The sequence below is a fragment of the Gnatocerus cornutus genome, chromosome 6 (genome assembly GCF_029298725.1).
Source record: "Gnatocerus cornutus isolate USDA-ARS CGAHR chromosome 6, icGnaCorn1.1, whole genome shotgun sequence".
Classification (NCBI taxonomy): domain Eukaryota; kingdom Metazoa; phylum Arthropoda; class Insecta; order Coleoptera; family Tenebrionidae; genus Gnatocerus; species Gnatocerus cornutus.
Genome location: NC_142238.1, coordinates 9,590,957 through 9,609,203, shown reverse-complemented (window position 1 = coordinate 9,609,203; position 18,247 = coordinate 9,590,957). Strand labels below are relative to the sequence as shown.

The 18,247-nt window shown below is 34.4% G+C and overlaps 6 protein-coding genes across 9 annotated transcripts; 2 read left to right on the top strand and 4 right to left on the bottom strand.

Annotated features, from left to right (window-relative positions):
* Nucleotides 1-1,330: 1,330 nt before the first annotated feature.
* Nucleotides 1,331-6,429, bottom strand: LOC148172701 (uridine phosphorylase 1-like). 2 transcript variants are annotated; one of them, XM_088039092.1, is made up of 7 exons: nt 6,226-6,429; nt 3,676-3,799; nt 3,113-3,274; nt 2,876-3,061; nt 2,682-2,820; nt 2,439-2,632; nt 1,331-2,389 (listed from the first exon to the last, which is right to left on the bottom strand). In XM_088039092.1, the coding sequence occupies exons 1-7, from the start codon at nt 6,255-6,257 to the stop codon at nt 2,207-2,209; spliced, it is 1,020 nt and encodes a 339-aa protein (XP_087895218.1). In that variant the 5' UTR covers nt 6,258-6,429; the 3' UTR covers nt 1,331-2,206. The 2 variants fall into 2 exon arrangements, with proteins under 2 accessions (XP_087895218.1, XP_087895217.1); XM_088039091.1 differs by lacking the exon at nt 6,226-6,429 and adding an exon at nt 4,207-4,405.
* A 1,575-nt stretch (nt 6,430-8,004) lies between these two features.
* LOC148172700 (uncharacterized) lies at nt 8,005-9,439 on the top strand. Its single transcript, XM_088038712.1, has 2 exons — nt 8,005-8,783; nt 8,836-9,439. Exons 1-2 carry the CDS (start codon nt 8,060-8,062, stop codon nt 9,267-9,269), a joined length of 1,158 nt encoding a protein of 385 aa, XP_087894838.1. The 5' UTR covers nt 8,005-8,059; the 3' UTR covers nt 9,270-9,439.
* Nucleotides 9,440-9,883: 444 nt separating this feature from the next.
* On the bottom strand, nt 9,884-12,514 carry Tsp97E (Tetraspanin 97E). Of its 3 annotated transcripts, XM_088040164.1 has the most exons (5): nt 12,299-12,514; nt 12,081-12,248; nt 11,611-11,955; nt 11,052-11,150; nt 10,899-10,982 (listed from the first exon to the last, which is right to left on the bottom strand). In XM_088040164.1, exons 1-4 carry the CDS (start codon nt 12,356-12,358, stop codon nt 11,076-11,078), a joined length of 648 nt encoding a protein of 215 aa, XP_087896290.1. In that variant the 5' UTR covers nt 12,359-12,514; the 3' UTR covers nt 10,899-10,982; nt 11,052-11,075. The 3 variants fall into 3 exon arrangements, with proteins under 3 accessions (XP_087896288.1, XP_087896289.1, XP_087896290.1); XM_088040162.1 differs by lacking the exon at nt 11,052-11,150 and having other exon boundaries at nt 9,884-10,982; nt 12,299-12,512; XM_088040163.1 differs by having other exon boundaries at nt 10,889-11,150; nt 12,299-12,513.
* Nucleotides 12,515-12,656: 142 nt separating this feature from the next.
* On the top strand, nt 12,657-13,630 carry LOC148172698 (MKI67 FHA domain-interacting nucleolar phosphoprotein-like). The gene is made up of 3 exons (XM_088040165.1): nt 12,657-12,915; nt 12,964-13,246; nt 13,299-13,630. Exons 1-3 carry the CDS (start codon nt 12,829-12,831, stop codon nt 13,547-13,549), a joined length of 621 nt encoding a protein of 206 aa, XP_087896291.1. The 5' UTR covers nt 12,657-12,828; the 3' UTR covers nt 13,550-13,630.
* Nucleotides 13,601-17,424, bottom strand: btn (buttonless). Its single transcript, XM_088040161.1, has 3 exons — nt 16,787-17,424; nt 13,768-13,934; nt 13,601-13,717 (listed from the first exon to the last, which is right to left on the bottom strand). Exons 1-3 carry the CDS (start codon nt 17,247-17,249, stop codon nt 13,625-13,627), a joined length of 723 nt encoding a protein of 240 aa, XP_087896287.1. The 5' UTR covers nt 17,250-17,424; the 3' UTR covers nt 13,601-13,624.
* Nucleotides 13,986-15,372, bottom strand: Pus1 (Pseudouridine synthase 1). The gene has a single exon (XM_088040160.1). The coding sequence runs from the start codon at nt 15,290-15,292 to the stop codon at nt 14,048-14,050; it is 1,245 nt and encodes a 414-aa protein (XP_087896286.1). The 5' UTR covers nt 15,293-15,372; the 3' UTR covers nt 13,986-14,047.
* Nucleotides 17,425-18,247: the final 823 nt, after the last annotated feature.

Below are 18,247 nucleotides of genomic sequence, written 5' to 3'. Positions count from 1 at the left end.
TCTACTTACATAAAACGAGATTTTTTTATAATCAACATCAATATACACATTGATAATACATTTTATCTTATGTAAGCAAAATAGTAATGAGCATTTTGCCATTTTTGATATCGTTATGGAAATCCCATGCATGTGTTGAAAAACACATAATTAATCAGTACTGCATTAAATAAATGCAGTTTAAAAAATAACAAAAATAAATTTAGGGCAATAATTGATTTAAATTGTTCACGTGTAGCTCAAATTTATTTTGGTATAACATTCTTCTAAAATTATTTGATAAATTATTAATCTAATTCGTTACAATGACTACTTAACTGCACTTTTAAGATTCCGATGGTTTTTTCACTATTATCTGTACACCTGTCACAGTTTGATTGCTACTGTTATCTTTTATAAATATGTGAAGTACATGGATTAGCAAGGGGAATTACAATTATACGTATTTTTGTTGTAAGGGCAGTTTTCTAGTAATTTTTTTAACATCCTGATGTAATAATTTAATTAGATCGTTTTCCAATTACAATTAAAACAGCTAAATACCAAGAAAACACGAACTTATCTCAAAGGTAATCAGAAACCGTCTTTTTTTCGGTTAATTATTAATACAGTTTTTTGAGTTATCCAAATATAATAACTACAACATAAAATATTCTTTATTTATTAAGAAAAGGAAAACAGCTGAAACTCTTCCATAAATTATTGTAATTGTAATCAAAAATAGCTTCAATTTGATCTAAAGACTTGGGAGCCAGATATCATAATGAAGATCTTCCATGGCAGCTTCTCTTCAGGTAATTTGTGTTGGTGCTTTTTCGTCCAGATCTGATGGATGATCGATTTTTTTTGCTTTGCGAAAACTGGAGTATATACCTAATACCTACTTAACACTTTAATAAAAGTTAAAAAAAAATCTAAATTTAATGTCGGAAAATATAAAGGTGCGTTTTAATTTCTAGCGATGACGCTATATGACCCATATTTATTAATCTTCATTATTTACTGGTTTATGTAAGGGATTATTGTGTATCTTTTTTGAAACTGGACTTACAAAAGTAAAAATTCTTATCACTTTTATTTCGTATGGAACTTTCCTTTATATGTATCATATACATATTTTAGCCCGATTATTTGATAACTTGACAATTTAAAAAAGCGAGTACAAAGTCGACAGTAGAAGTGCATTATCAAAGCTGCAATATTGCTCCCAAAATTTAAGTCATCGTTAGATTTGATGTCAGCCACTGATTTTTAAAAAAAATTTCTACCGACAGTTTCTTTACTTATTTAGTTTCTTTTTTCAGTCCACAGTATTCTTCATATTAAGCACTTTAAACTGGCAAATATTTTATTGGCGACATAAACAGACTACACTAGAATGTACATCGATCATCAACAATAATGGAATTATTTAAAAACAAAATAGCACTTTTTAGTATGTGCCTAAAAAGGAGAGACTCAGTGTTAGAAGAAGCCTGTACACAGATAATGCATTATCATAAGATTACTTAGGTAGGTAGGGAGGTATATAAAATTTCAATACGAACAACCCCTATAACTGTGAGCAAATTTAACAATAACGATAATGTAATCAACAAATTAGGCAGATTTTTAATCACATGACTACGTCGTTGTCTACCATAAAACGTGTAAATTGTAACAAATGTATTGTCCAGTATATAGCTACAATGTCACAACATTAAAACACCATGCTCTACAGGTTGCAAAATACTACCAACCTTTAATTTATTTATTATGTATAACACATTAAATGCAAAGCCGCTTAGTGGTAATTTTCTGGTCAAAATTATGCATTAGGTTTTGGAAGTTTTCAAAAAAATTCTGATGAGTCTTATGCTCTGATATGTTTAGTATGAATAGTTACAAGATTATTTCCAACCATCATTTCCGAAAGATTTCCAGATTAACATCGATGAAATACAGACTGTGCTTAAACGGTTCACTTTAATACAAAGACGAACAACAATAATGCTCCCTATATAACTAGTAATGTAACGGTGCAGGAATCATGTGCATCGGAAGTACCTTGTTAGTACCCCATTTAAAAAGCTCGTATCTGTCCTGTACCCCTACACTATTTGTGTTTTCATATTATATAAAAAAAACATCAGTATCACTATCCTCAGTTTTACATTCAGTTAATTTGTTATTAATAAATTTTAGAGCAAAAATTGTGCTAAACAATTTAATCGAAAGTTTCCGACTCCTGCTGAACTAGTTTAAAGCGTCGTGGACTCTTTACAGCCATGGATCCATGGCCATCGAAAGAAATTCTTCCTTTTGTTTGCAAATAACGTTTAATATATTTGCCTACGAGTTTCTGGGGTCTAATTTGCCACTCGTCTAGGACTTCTTTAGGAGCACACACCTAGGAAAGAAAAGTTACACAAAAATCACCGCTTTCACAAAAATTAAACCTGGTCTCCCTTTAGTCTGTCTAACAGAGCCACACAAACCACTGCTGCTCTTATCCCTGCGTGATGAGTCAAAGCTGCAAATGGAATCACCTCCATTTCTATATTCCTGACTCCATTACTCTGCAGCTGGGTCAAATAAGTCAATTTTTCGGTCTCTGAGTAATCGCAGAACGCTCCATCCGTTCTTCCTTGACCTAAACTCACAGATTGATTTCTTCAGTTTTAAAAAGCGTACGGTTTTACCTTCATAGAAGTCATTAGCACACATTGTAGTTCCAGTAACTGTATCGTAAGGATCTTCAGGATCAGCTAACGCTTTTAACTCTCTAACTAAACGTCTGTCTAACTTGGCCGGTCTTCTAACCGGCTTCCCCAACATTGGCTAACGAAAATAGCCATCAGCGACAATGTTTGCGTTGTGTGCGTTTTATACTCACCACTTCGTAATAATGGTTGCCCATTTCATCCACGGTATCGTCAGAAATAACGACTGTGCCTCCTTCTAATCCTATTCCTCCACATGTGCCAATCCTGAAGAAAATTGGGTCCTTTGCTTTTGCATGGTACATGAGTTTGATTATTTCGTGAAGTAGTATTCCGATAGAGGGTACTCCCATTCCATGCTATAATATCTAACATAAATACGTTTCGTTGTAGTAAGAATAGACACTTACACTAACGGATAAGATTGGACCAACTTTGTACATACTATAGCGGTAAGAATATTGGCTAATATCTTGAAGAGTTGTCCCTGTCGGGAGTTTATGACCAATTTCTTTCATTATGTAGTATGCAAATGCTTCCATTCGTTTTGGCGTCCCACCCATGCAGATAAACTGAAATGATAATAACAGTAAATTAAAATCTGTTCCCGGCATGAAATCGATATTTCACTATTGACAACTGAATGCTTCCACGGAAGGTTTTTTACAAAATGTGCATACAGCATCTGACAGCATTTCTCAGAGGAAATTATGGAAAGCAATGGAAGTCTTGTTTTGACGCACTGGAGGATGAAGTTGATTTAAGAACATCTCGTTATTTGATTGTGCAATATAAATAGTTCCGTTTGTTGTTGAAGGTTCTAAGTCACTAGCGAAATATTACAATAAATGTGTTTTTAGGACACTTATCGTCATTTCACAACATCTTTCCTAATATGTTGATAATTATATTTCCACAACAAACAAAAATGTTGGAGAATTCGCATCACAACTGAATTGCTCACAAATCTTACTTTTACATCACCAAACATTTCAACCAAGTCGTGGGATTCGCTACCCAAAGCCAGATGGTAGAGAATATCCTGGTCCATTAATTCTATATGAGGATTTCTCAGCCGGACGGTTCCGTCAGGATACCTGGAACAAAATCACGCGCCCAATGAAAGCTGATATTTTGTAGTTTTTAAATTAAAAGTTGTGACAGCATTGTGCCTGATACATCGATCGTAAACCTTCGCATTGTTTTATTGTTAAGATAAGAACAAAATTCAAGGGTAGCAAATAATATATTTATTGTGTGTAACATTTTTTTCCTCAACGATGGTGCTAAACACATTTTTTGAAAATAAGTATTTCTTTCTTTAAGAAACTAGAAGTAAAAGGATCAATCATTTAATTACGTTCGTTTATTCTTTATTACAATCATGCAACTTGGGTATGACTACATTTCTTGCTCAATATACTTTCAATTTTTTTATTTAAAATTTATAAAATGCCGTTTAATATTGTTGTGACTAATGTTCGCAAAAAAGCGTTTTCAATACCTGCATTTAGCAATATCGCATTTCTGGCATTCATATGCACTTTTTTCAGGGTCATCACAGTCATCAAGATGGTGAAAATGATCATGCTTTTCACCATTCTCTCTATGATTACTCTGCATCTTTAATTAACACAACCGCTGCAAAAGCTGCACCACCACTGACTCTCTGTGATGAAATTAAATAGCTTTTATAACACGTCGGAAAGTTGATAACAGCTACACTGTTCGATTTCAAAGACGCCACTTGCGTCGCTGCATGTTTGGGATCGACAACGAAAGAACATCTGCTCTTATTGTTGGAGCTACAAAGAACCAGATTCCGATCGCCGAGGACCATATTAGCAGCAAATGTAATTATGGAGGTGGTTTTTATTTTATGATAGATTGATTGTTTGCTTAGGATGCTTAAGTCAACATTGTTTATCACACATTATCATTGCGTGTTGGGAGACTGATTGTAATGTATGTAATAATATTACATAATAAACATCGTTTGTTGGATTAATTGTAGAGCTGCCGGCATCAGGCGAATGCAAATATTTGGAGAAAGATCAGAGGGCTGCAAATGCAGACAGTTTTTGTGAGTCTGAAAATTATGCGGCAGTTTTGGGAAAATATTTATCAAGATCTTTTAAAAAGACCATAAAAACTACTGGGAAGTATTATTTATTAAAACTAATTTTACCACAGAAGTTATACTTTTTTTACCATTTGAATCAGCAAGGTTGACTGCATGCAAGTTGAATTTCAAACTTCGGCTTATAGAAATGCAAGGCTACCTAATGCTCCACTCACTTTCGGTTGATAACTAAAAACATTTTTATGGATCCTCTTACGGAAAAAATTGCTTGATTTCCCACAGATTTTTCAGGCGCAATTATCAAAATATTTTAATCCCGCAAAACTGGGACTAAAATTATCTAGCAAATTCTTCGATTTTTTTTGCGCTGTTATAGCTTTTTATTGTATTTCTGCTTTTAACTTTTATTATCCAATCAATGTTTTACTATCCGACTTTCCCCTACGTCGTGGAAACATTTATTCTGCAAATTGTTCTGTTAATGAAACTAGATATCTGAGAATTACAGTGTGGGCTAATTGGCACTTTAAACTTTCGCGAAGTCAAATGATAAAGAAGTCATACAAGCGATTACATTAATAGAAGTGGTAAATCTGTTTTCGCTTTTAAACTAAAATAGACAATAAAATGTTCCCAACCACATGTCACACTCCTTCTTTAATACAAATTGACCAGTAATCAAGACTACAATTTGTAATCCATTGTAACGTGTGTTTCACTAACATTATTGCTGTCACTTTTTCTGAGCAACAAAACAAATCTTACTTGAATCTAGAATATAAGATCATTTGTGGTTTGTGGTCAGTTGGGGAAGCACGTATCTTTGATGGCAACGCTAAAGAATGTAATTTTTTGCAACCAGAATAATTCCCCAATTTATCAGCAAATTATTTTCTTGCTGACATAATTTGTTTATGACTCTATCTGTAATAAGTTCCTGTTCACTAAAACCAAATCGTAGCAAATATTTTTATTTGTTACACAAAAATGGGTTGAAATTCAAACCTGAAATACGATGCTAGAAACCTGCAGTCTTTAATAAATGTTAGTAATTATGCGCAAAGGGTGTGCCTCTGTGTTAACAAAGAAGGGTGCGTGCAGAGCTCCAAAACAGGTGACTTCCTGTTAAAAAAAAACATCGCGTAAACCTCACAATAGATTTTTCGCTTCATTATGTAACAGTTTTTTAGCATTGAGTGATTTCGTGCTAAAAAATTGAATTTATGAATTTACTCAGCTAGTCCTTGTCCCTTCTAATTACTACTTCGTCCGTGACCATCGAACGCAAAGAACCGTGAAGACATCGATTAAAAAATATCTCGAATGAGTTTACATGTTTCTCCAAATTTGTACACCTGTTTTCCGAGACCCAAATCAATATTCATTACAATCCTTGTGTATTTCTACTAAGGAAAGAAAAGGGGATCGAATGGAACTCACTCGTCTCTCTCTTCGTCGGACACAGACATCATCGAGATAGTTTTTGACACTAATAAAACACTATTTACAAGGATGGGATTAGACTAAAAGTTGTTTAGTTAAAATAACTCAAACATCACTAAAACACTAAGAACTAAGAGAAAGGGTGCGTCAGTTTGCAGTTACGAAATCGACCACCGCAGAGAGAGGGCGCCCGATTTTGATTGTTATCCTGTGGCAGGATCATTCCGTTTATGCGCGCCTGCTACCGCTTGAGGAACCTGACGAAAATTTTACCTCGAAAATTAATAATGTTTAGATCGATTTAATGCAAGTAATGGTTCAACAGAAAAAAGTTGCGCAAATAAGAATGTGATTTCAACTTGTTTACCAGACTTTTACATTGCGAGAATTCAGTAATATTCCTGTGGTACTGTTAGTTTTTTCCAAGTTATTTTACTGACCGGTTTCTTAGCAATTAAGGTTTCAATTGTATGTTATTAAGAAGAAATGAACGGGATAAGAACAGCAAATTAGATCGAGCCAGAGCAACGTTCTTTCAACTTCTCGAGCGATGCAAAAAATGCATAATTTCATTAAGGCATCCTTCCGCTGATTTCAAGGTGTTAATGATCTCTATTGTTTATCGAGAGTAAACAAACAAAAACATAATTGAATGTGGCCCAGACACAAATAAGTTAACACGTTCAAAATTACGATAAACATCAATTACCTGTGAATTCATTATTTTGTTTTGTCGGTTTTCGGAGCTACTAAATTATTAATTGCGACAATACTAGACAGACCTTTTCGTGTTTCAAAAGTTTTTTCAAAATTCGTTTTCTTGCGATAAGTTGATTAAATTTTAGAAACCCCAAAAAGTTCAAATTCCGTTGAGAGATTTGAAAATTCATTCTGTTACAAATTATCTCTTACTTTTTTAGTTTTATTTTTATCTTTGATAATTTTGGCAGAAAATTTGATAGAGCTGATCGTTTGAAATCATAGAAACAAAGAATGTCTCTAAAATTTCTGCCCCTTGACGATTTGCACTTTTAAAATTAGGAACTTACAAATTATTCAAATAGATCGCAAATAGAGTCTTGCTCCTTTATAATTTTACATGTACTTACAATAAAAATTGCATACCATCACAGTGACTGCAAAAAAATCCGTAAACATCACCATGGGTGGCAATTAATAGACGACCTATTCTAGGACGTTCCTCGACCGAATCCGTAAATTCTTGCTTCAAAGTCTGCTGCACAGCATGTGGCATTTCCGCACCTCAATTTCTGCGGTTCCTAACTTCTAAATCATTGCAATGGAAGAGTAATTTTAAGTACTTGATATCTTTTTGATGCACATTTGCGAAGAGATATTACTAATTTTACATTTGTAACTTCGAACTCTTCTTATTTTCAAGACCAAAGCGGCAAAGTATGTCAAACCCTTAAATCGAAAAGAGGTTAATGTCCCGTAAAATTTGGAACGAATCAAGTAATTCATTATCATGCTAATTTCTTGTTAAACTATTTAAGCTAGTCAACGGATGTAGGCTTTGAATAACGTAATTAATTACGATATCAAGAGCCGAAGTATACTTCCCCCGTGACTCAAGCTAATAATCTGAATCAAGGTTGTCGAATTGACAACACAATCAGACAATCCCAACACCTTAAGGTCGCACCGCAGTGGTTTCCCCACCCCATCAGTCGCTAAAATTCCACAAGACAAATGAAGAAAATCAATCAAGCAAATCTTCACGCTTTAAATAATTTTACTATATATACTGCCAAGTGCCCGTCTATCAGTCAGAAACGTTCTTTGCATCGTTTAGTCAACCTAACTAACAATGAATAAGTTTATAGTCCTGTTGAGTTTATCCGTTGCAGTCCTAGCTGAGGACGAAGTCGGGGCGGCGAAACCACTATTCAAGTACCGCTATCAAACAGAAGATATGATGAAAACCGCCGCCTCCACCATACCGCTCCATGGATACCATGTCGTTGAAGGTGGATACTACCCCATGGGAGTCGGTTTAGGAGCTGGAGGCGGCGTTGGCATCGGAGGAATCGGCGGCGGCATGGGAGGAATGGGCTACGGAGGAATGGGTATGGGAGGTGCTGGCATGGGAATGGGTATGGGAGCAGGCAAACTCATGGCAGGAGGCGCTGGTATGATGGGAGGAGCAGGAATGATGGGAGGAGCAGGTATGATGGGAGGAGGAGCAGGTATGATGGGAGGAGCAGGCATGATGGGAGGTGCTGGCATGATGGGAGGAGCAGGTATGATGGGAGGCGGTATGATGGGACCTATGATGCACGGATACGGCGGCGAAATGATCGACAAAAACGTCTACAGCGGGGGCAAGAAAAACTTGAACGACGAGAAATTCGAGAAGGCTTCTGGTAAAAAAGGAGAAGAATTCAACGCCGGCAATGAAGGCTTTCAAAAAGGAGTTGCCGCTGTCAAGAACAACAAAGGAGAATCCGCTTACTTCAACGAGGCTGCTGGTGGTAAAAAACTCGCCGACGACGGTAAAAAATACTACGGGGGACAACATTTCGACAAAGAAGGTACATGATTCCCTACTAACACATTTCTAATTTAAACAATATCTTTTAACAGGTAAACACGGAGGTCAATTCAACGAAAAGAAAGGACACAAAAAGGGACATGTCATCAAAGGATACAAGAGCTCGCACCACAAGGACGAAACAGGCAAAACCGAAGAATTCTACGATGAAGAAAATGACGAAGGCGGCAAACTCAACTTCAACGGTGAATCTGGTAGCTTCGGCGAAAAAGGTGCCTCCGCCTTCAAAGGTGGTCATGCCAACGAAGAATTTGCTGAAGGAGCCAAGAAGAAGCAAGGACACTTCGACAACGAACATCTCATCGATAACAGCAAAGCTGGTCATGGAAACTACGGCGAAAAGAAATTCGGTGGAAGCGGTGCTGTCTTTGGTGTTAACAATGGTATTGATGAACACAGCCTTCTGGGACACCAAGAAAACAGCAAATTCTACAAGCATTATCCCCACCATGTGCCTTTTTACTAAATCTTAGCGGCGGGTGTTAGATCGTAAATATTTATTGTATGTTACCATAGATTAATCTTGTCTTTTCCTTTTTATAACGAATGCCATGTTTCTTGGTCTAATGTTCTTTATGATACATATGTATTATTTGTATATTGTATATAATATATACTTGCAATGATGAAAACAAATGTTTTGCAACTCTTCACATAGCTATAAGTCCCAAAACCTGACTTTATTGTTGTCCCAAATCCAATATTTTACGTTCTCTTTACATAATCAATTTTTTTATTTCATTGTTTTAATCTGGAGATTAAAAAGAAAAAAATTATATCATTTTTAAATTAAAATTTATTATCCTGAGTGTGAGTGGGCTGGAGATTAAAAAGCAGAAAATAATATCATGTTCAAATTAATTTATTATCCAGAGTGTGAGTGGGCTGGAGTAAAACTGATTCCGTGGAAATCCCATACTCCAAAAACTCCTTTCATTTGCTATTTCCCTTCTCTTTTATTTTAGTTTGTTAAAACTTCTTGTTATCAAAAGACACAAACTTTGTTAAACCTTCCATACCGTTTAAGTGTTTAAATTTATGACAAGTTAGTTCGTTTTTTTTTCGATTAGAAAAACATAATTTTAATTACATATTTTATTTAATGTTTTAGCTACTACAGTCACAAGCTATAAATTATAAATACACGAAAGAATGAAACAATAAATAGGAAGTCAATGAAAAAAGTAACATTGTAATGAATGAGCAAATTCATGCACTGAGCAATTATTCACTAGTTTTCGACACTCATCTAATTTGCAGTATTCACAGAAAATGATCAAGGGCCAGTTGCGTAGAAGTAGGAAATGATAATAGGAGTCACAAAACGTAATAAAAATTCGTTTATGCCCACCTTCCACGATTCAGTTCTACAATTACAAGGCACGTCAATTATTTACAACCTTGAAATAAAAAATATAATGTATACTGAGATGTATAAAGAAAATAAATCATATACTGCCAATAAATGCCTTAGTTGTGAAAATATAAATACACAACTGGCGCAGCCAAATGAGTTGTTACATCTAGATGGTAAAACTGTTCTTTACGTTAGAGAAAAGCACTTTTTAGAAATATATGTATATAGGCTAGAAAGGTGACAGCGATTCACAGTGCAAATGGAAATGTTATGCTTGTCTCTAATTAAAGAAACCGAAGTTACATCGTACATTTTACTACGTGTTAGACCTAAATCTGAAAACACATCCAAGAAATTGTCTGTCTTATTAAAATATATGCTCCTAGTAACAGCCTTGAAACACTGGTTCCACAGTTATATAACTAATATCTATAGTTAAGGACCAGCATATTACTATACGCTTATTGCACTGGCCTTATAGAAAATGTTGCATCAGCTAAATGAAACGTACACAGAATACACACGAAGAACATCGAAAACGCAAAGGACTAGTTCACATAACTTTCTTGTCAATCGCTATAGAACACTTCAGTTCTATAGAATTACAATACAAAATGATCACAAATGACATGATAAATGCAGCCTTTTTAAATTGGAATTATAGATGATGTCTTTGGTATGGCATAAATCAAATTACGTAAAATTTGCACATTTGGGACTAGATCAATACGTAAAATTATGGCGAGGGAATATGGCGGTCGCTAGCTTCTCATCTGGGTTGGATAAATTACGATATTTTCGTGTCAAAACTAAACCTGCTATCTACAAATCAAAAAACCAAATTAGCATTCAGTGAAATAGGATGTTTTATAGCAGTTAGGATCCACCCACCCTACAGTCGTTTTGTTAAAATGACTAGAGAAAAGCGCTAGGATTAGCTCGGGGGTCTTTCTGATTACGATATCGCACAGTTAGTAGAACTCCCATAAACTGAAACATGCAACCAAAACCATTGTATACAAACCCGTGGGTTAAAATGAGAATCCATTAAATAAATCAATCAAAATCGAAGTCTATGGATTTTGATATTATGATTTCAGTAGATGATGACATAGACAAATTATTTTTACAACGGTAATCAACTATTTTATCAAGGAAAGATACTTGACCTGTCTTATCAAGAGTTAAACTTTCAGGGTAAGATCTAATGTACAACAGATCGTGAAAATGAAAGAGAATGCGTATTTATATTAATTAATAATGACAGCATAAATAAAAATATGTCGGTTATTATATTACCGTTTTATCTTATCATTAGCAAACAATACTGTATTAAACCTTTTTTTCATTTCCATTTATAATTATTGATTTTTATTTAATGGAGTCTCTCTTTTGTTAGATTCTTTGTATTCAGTCAATACAGTTGCAATTAACTAAAAGAACCACTTACTTCAGTAAGACTGAAAAACAGCCCAATCCAGCCACACAGCTTGAATCCATAATTGATAGTATCTTGTAATTTTTTCATACAATGTGGGCATATACAATCTTTGTCATTTGAACTAATACAGCAGGTGACGTTAATATTTTCACAGCTTGGATGAGGTGTAGTCTTATCAACAGCCTCATCAAACCCACAACAAGTAAATACTTCCTGAACCTCCATCCTTGTAGAGTTATTCACACGTTTCCATCCTTGCTCAGCCAACTGTTCTTGTTGGGCAATATTAACACCCAAACAAGCGCAAGCCACGGAAAATTGAATCAGGAACAACAAAAACAGAATAACCATGTACTAAACAATGTTAAGAAAACAACAGCGGAAATGCTTAATTTGCGGTTTTTAACACCCACAGCTGCTTAATGTTGACAGGAAATGTAACAATTTCCTTTGTCGATTTAAGCTTGCAAAAAGGATACGAAAAATAGCATCACCTGGTGATGTTTCACAGCCCCAAGAAGTCCCAAAACTGAGATCAATATTAGTATGATACCACATGCTAAAATGCCTCCAACTATTGGTAGATTTGTCACTAAAGAAGCAGCACGACCGTACACTGCAACTCCTATTAAAATAAAAGCAACGACCTAGAAAACAATGAATTGCGAAACTGCAATCTGCCTAATTGACCACTTACGATGTATAAAACATTCAATGCAATTAGTGCATTCTTCGAACACGTAAAACCACCGCACATTTTGTAAACATAAACACTTCCCGTTTCCTTTGTTATTCAAGTAAATAGAGTTTTGTTTCAAGACGACGACGAACTGCACAAGAGCTTACAAGAGCCTGATTTTGATCGATGTTCTTGTCAAATTATTCTAAATGTCAAACGTTCATGTTACCAATACGAAGACATAAAACACTCTAATCCTTAATTATTGTCTTTGAAAAACAGAATTTGTGAGTATTTAGCACAGATTATGAAGCCAAGAAATAACAGTTTATTAAACGAGTTCAATTTATAGAAAAATACGTATTTGTTGTGGCCACATTTAATATTCTCAGTAAGATATCACCCTAGATTTAACTGTTGGCGGAACTGGTTTGAGCTGTCAACGTCAAATTTGCGTCAAACTTCATCCTTTTTAAGCACGTGTGTTGTGTAAAGTTTGTGTAAAGAGTGGTTTTACTCTTCGAAGATTTCAGTTTTTGCAAATAGAGATGAAGACAACACAGACAATTGCACTAGACAAGAGCAAGCAACGTAATGTTGCTGATAAAACTAAAAAAATCAAGAAACAAATAAAGGTTTGCATGTTTTTTGCATTTGCGTTAACCTCAATGTGATTCTTTCAGTCTGGCCGAATTTCGATCAAAGAAAATTATAAAGAAAAAAAGGTAAAGGCTGAGCAAACCCGAGGTTTGATTTACATTGGACATTTACCACATGGCTTTTATGAAGAAGAAATCAAACAATATTTCTCTCAGTTTGGACGCATTACCAACGTGAAAGTTTGTAGATCTAGGGATAATGGTAATAGCAAAGGTTTTGGGTACGTGGAATTTACCCATGTAGAAGTAGCCAAAATAGCTGCAGAAACCATGAATAACTACTTAATGTTTAAAAAGAGAATAACAGGTTTGTTTTGAGTTTAAATAAGATAAATGTGAAAGTAATTTCCTTTTTGTAGCTGAGTTCATTCCTTTTGAGAAACGACCAAAATCATTATTTTATGGTAAACAAAGCATGCCAGGAAAATTTTCAAAACTGAGAAGAAGGAGAAGGGATCAGTTAAGTAAAAATAAAGAAATTGATGAAGAGAGACACTTGAGCCAGAGCCAGTCAAGATTGACAAGACTGCAGAAGAGACTACAAAAAATTAATAAACTTGGAATTGATTATAATCTACAAGCAGTTGACGTGCCTGATAAGTTGAAATAAAGCTTTTAAATTTATTGATTTGATTATAATACTACATAAAATAAAGGCACGCATCTGAAGCAGAAAATTTATTGATCAAGATCTGGTTCTTAATTTTCCTTTAAAACTGGGATCGCCGCTTTTGGTGCGTTTCCACTTCATTCTTCTGTTCTGAAACCAAACCTTGACCTGCAAACAATCTTTGTAAGTTTAATTTTAAATATTTGTACGTATTTTACCTGTCGCTCAGTGAGATCCAACGCAACCGCAATTTCATAACGTCGAAGTCTGGTGAGATAATTTGAGTGTGAGAATTCAGCTTCTAATTCTTTGATTTGGTTCTTTGTAAATGCTGTCCTTTCTTTTCTTGCTGATTTGCTAGCAGTACAGTCCACGTTTTTGTTGTCTAAAATATAAAGTCAATAATGTTACGTTGGTTCAAACTCAAAAAACAGGATAATAAAAATTGAGTTTATTGATAACTTAAACTAGCTGTTATATAAGTTTTTTAACAATGTATTATCTATTTTCCCTTTCGTCTTTTTGCTCGCTGTCGCTCTTCTCATCGTCACCTTCAACGTCATCAAACTTATGCCCTGATAACCGCTTTATAATCCACTCCTTTAAATTTTCGTCTTTGATTTCTGTATTTATGATCGTTGGGAAAATAAACTTTTCGCTAAACGCATTGACTTCATCTTCCACATCGTCCCAAGTCATTTTTTCGTGCATCCCATCTTCACCATATCTATTGTTATACCTTTCATAATGGACGTAATTTAAAACAAGTCCCAGACCCGGTGCTCTTGGGATGTTCACTTTATCCATACCAAAAGCCAGATCTATGGTTTCAGCAGGCGTAAAACCCTTCACCACTGCTAGTAGCAATCCCACCATTTTTCGAATTTGGTGCAACATAAAGCTTTGCCCTCTTATTTTTATTAAAGTGAACTCAACGTCGTCTTTAACAAAAGGTTTATCACAGGTAAGACTTTTCATGAAGCGCTTTGCACTGGGATCAGTTGGGTGTTTCTTTGATGTAAAATTATGGAAATTCTTCGTCCCCATGAAGTTTTGTAGAAGCTCGTTCACTTTGGCGAGGGTGTCGTCTTTTAAACGGAAACCTTTCTGTACCATCATTTCATCTTTAGGTATGAATGCTACAGTTGGAAGGAGGTATGTGTAGGACCTACTGTCACACTGCACCTTACTGTTAAACCCTTTGGTGACTCTTTTGATCCCAAAAACCCGTATAACCTCCGGAAGACACTCATTAAGTTTTGATACTTCTACATTTTCCGGTAATTTCAACGACACCACCTGTCGTGCAGCAGACACTCCTTTATCAGTTCTAGCTGCTCTTTGAAACTGCATAGTTTGCACTTGATTGAAATTCTCTTCACTTATATACTTATTTTTATAAAGTGCTTGAAACAACTCTTCCTCAATTGTTGGAGTATTTGGATTTCTCTGCATTCCATAGTAATTAGTCCCTGAATATCCCAAGAGAACAGCAAATTTTCGTCGTTTTATTTTCTCGAGAAGTTCTGTAGTTATTTCAGTTTCATTCTTCCCAATCTTCGTTTTTGAAGGCTCCAGTCCTTCACCCTTGTCACTTCTTCTGTCTTCCCATTGTCGTTTTTTTATGCGACCGTCGTAACGTGGTTTTCTTACAACTTTCACTTCGCTCATTATGGGAGGCAAATGTGATAAATCCGATGGAGAAAAATAAAGGGACACGATTTTTCGAATGGATTGTAACATAACCTCAAAGTGGGTCGTTGACAGCGTGGTGACAATAAAGTGACAGTTAAGCAACTAAAGCTAGAGATTGGTTGCTAAGGAGAAGTAATTGAGCGCGCAATTTAAATATTTTGTCATGTTTTGGTGTAGGTAAAATAAATGTTGGTGTTTTATCTAATAGTCGATTTCTGCATGATTTTAGAACAGAATGTTTTATATTTTAGAAATGATATTAAATTTGGTGGAAATTAATTTTCCTTTTGATACCATAAATAATTAATCATTAATGTAAATAAATTATAATCATGTAAGTATTTCGATTGTATGTTGAAAACCAATTCTCCCCAAATTATCGTTTTAATGAACTATTTTTACAAAACAGGTGCGTTAATACGACCACGCAACACGACAACGCTTTGTCTAATTAATTAAAATAAATATAATGAGTGTATATTTTCATAAAACACGCATAACAATCCCATCAAATGCCTTCATTAGGTGAAATAATGCTAATTTGTTAATGAAATATTACATTGTGTTGATCATTTTTGACCTTAACAATATCCACCCCCGTTTACAATAACACACCTCTAATAAATCAAACCCTTATAAAAACAATCATAACAGATTTTATAAATGTCAAGAACTGTTGATCCATCTGTTCGAAGTTGACTCATAGGAAGCAAAAGATAATTTGTCAATCGTCCGTGACTGAGAAGACTGGGGTCCTCTAAATCTTGCGTTGAGTGGGCGGAATTTGAATGTATGAAAATTTATTTAACTAGAAATCGTAATACATAAGTTTGAGTGTCAAAAACTAAAAAGATTTCATGGATTTACTTAATTAGGGCATCTGTTTATGTGGTTTAGGTTTGGTACTATAAATATAAATATTTTCTAAATAACATCAAAAGTTCCGACTTTATATTTAATCGCGTCATCATCCACCTAATTTTATGATGTAACGCAACTACTGCTTTTTCTAATTGCAACATTGCAAGGTTTTAATTTCTGGGATGTTCTCATTCGGGTGGTAATTGGCGAATACATCATAAATAAAAATATTACATGGTCTGCACGTTTTAATTTATGAATTGCGATTTCGGTCACTGGAAAAATTAAACCTTTTATGGAATAATGAATGAAGTAATCAATTAATGTGTACCGTTAAAAAAAATCAATTTAATCATTGAACGGGAATTGAATTGCAAAGTTTGTTCACTGCAACTGCATACGTAAAGCCTGTACTTTTTTTTAGTTTGCATTTGTATCGAATGAGTGTACAATTGAAAGTACAGTTTACAAAATTGTTACTTCATTGTATTACAGAATTCACAAATCATTCAAAAACGTGAGGGAAAAATTAATTAGTTCTTGTTTTACGTTTTACTTTGTAAGTGAAATAATATCGGAAGTTAATTGGCAAAGAGTAAAATTATACAAGTATTTACACTTTATAGACAAAATATTATAAGTGGTGACAAATTATTATTGTATAAAGACTTGCTAGTTTACCTGTGGAGTCGCTGGAGTAATTCAAGTTATTTGCATCCAATGCATCATGAAAACAAACTTCTTTGAATGATTCATGCGATTCCACGTGAACCGTACAGCTTGTCTCACTTTGAAGATTCCACATTTGGCCCACATTTGTTTGCAGATTTCCATTGTTAAAATTCAAACACTTCCTTTCACCCTCACTTAGCTCATGTCGATTATAATTTCTCTGAAGGGCGAAATACTCTTGAAAATTATGATGTTGGACAGGTGCAATAAATCCCTCATTGCTTCCACCAAAATCGATAAAACTGTCATCTGAATACTCATTTAATGTCGATTTGAAATAAGCAGGATATTTTGGATGTGAAAAGTAACTGAGCATTTCGCTACTGTACGATTGAATAGGAATGAAATGTGGTGGAGAAATTTCAGGTGAGAAGCTTTCAGCTTCAGTTTTGATTGTGTTAACAAAGTGCATAATTAGATGGAAATGTTAAGTTAATTAAACGTCGACTTATTTCCACGCACGCACTAATAAAACGATCTAGTTGGAGATGTGTGATTTTGTGTTGGGACATCTCATTTACATGAGACACATTTGGATGTATCCAATGAGATGGTTTTTCACAGTGGTTGAAGGAGGAGCCTTCAAGATTTACAGAATCATTGGGTGATATAATTATCTCGGGATGATTTATAAACAGCTAAAATTTTTTTAGTTGACATATTATACAGTACGATTACAATGAAAGTTTAAATACATGATTTCATATTCTTATGACTTATGACTATGAGTAAAGACGGGATTTTTTGTAAAATATGAATGCTTTCATGTACATACCTTATATGAACATTCTGCATGTTATGAACGTTTTTTATCGAAATTCCTTGTAGATCGATTGTATGTATTAACTTGTTGACTATTGCATTAGTCAACAAATTTTGTAACAGTGCAAAGTCATTTTTAAAGTAAAATTTCCTCTTTATTTTAAATCCGAAACCCGTTATGCTTCATCAGGTCAGGACACAGAGATAATTGTATATTTTGTTCACAAAATTGTAGTTTTTCGATAAATCTCGCTTTTCTAAATTATTCCACTGGCACTGGTGAGAATAGAATCATACATAAAAAGTATGCAGCAACTATTAAAGAGTTGTTGATTGGGTTTTTTATATTTTTAAAATAAATTTTAAGACGTTTTGGTATCAATCTAGAAAATTTTTTCGCCCCTGATAAAATTTTCATAAAATTGATCATAGTTTACTACAGCCGGATTGTCTGGAAAAACGTTTCAGTAAAGATACTAATAATTAAGACAATTTGCAGTGACATCTACTTTCCCATTTGGTGCTAACTTTAAAACAGATTGGCGAGTATTTGTACTTAATATGTTTCCCAAAAATTTTTGAACAATTCCTTTCAAAGATTTCCACTTTTTAATTTTTTTAGTATATAAGCACACCAAGAGCTCATCA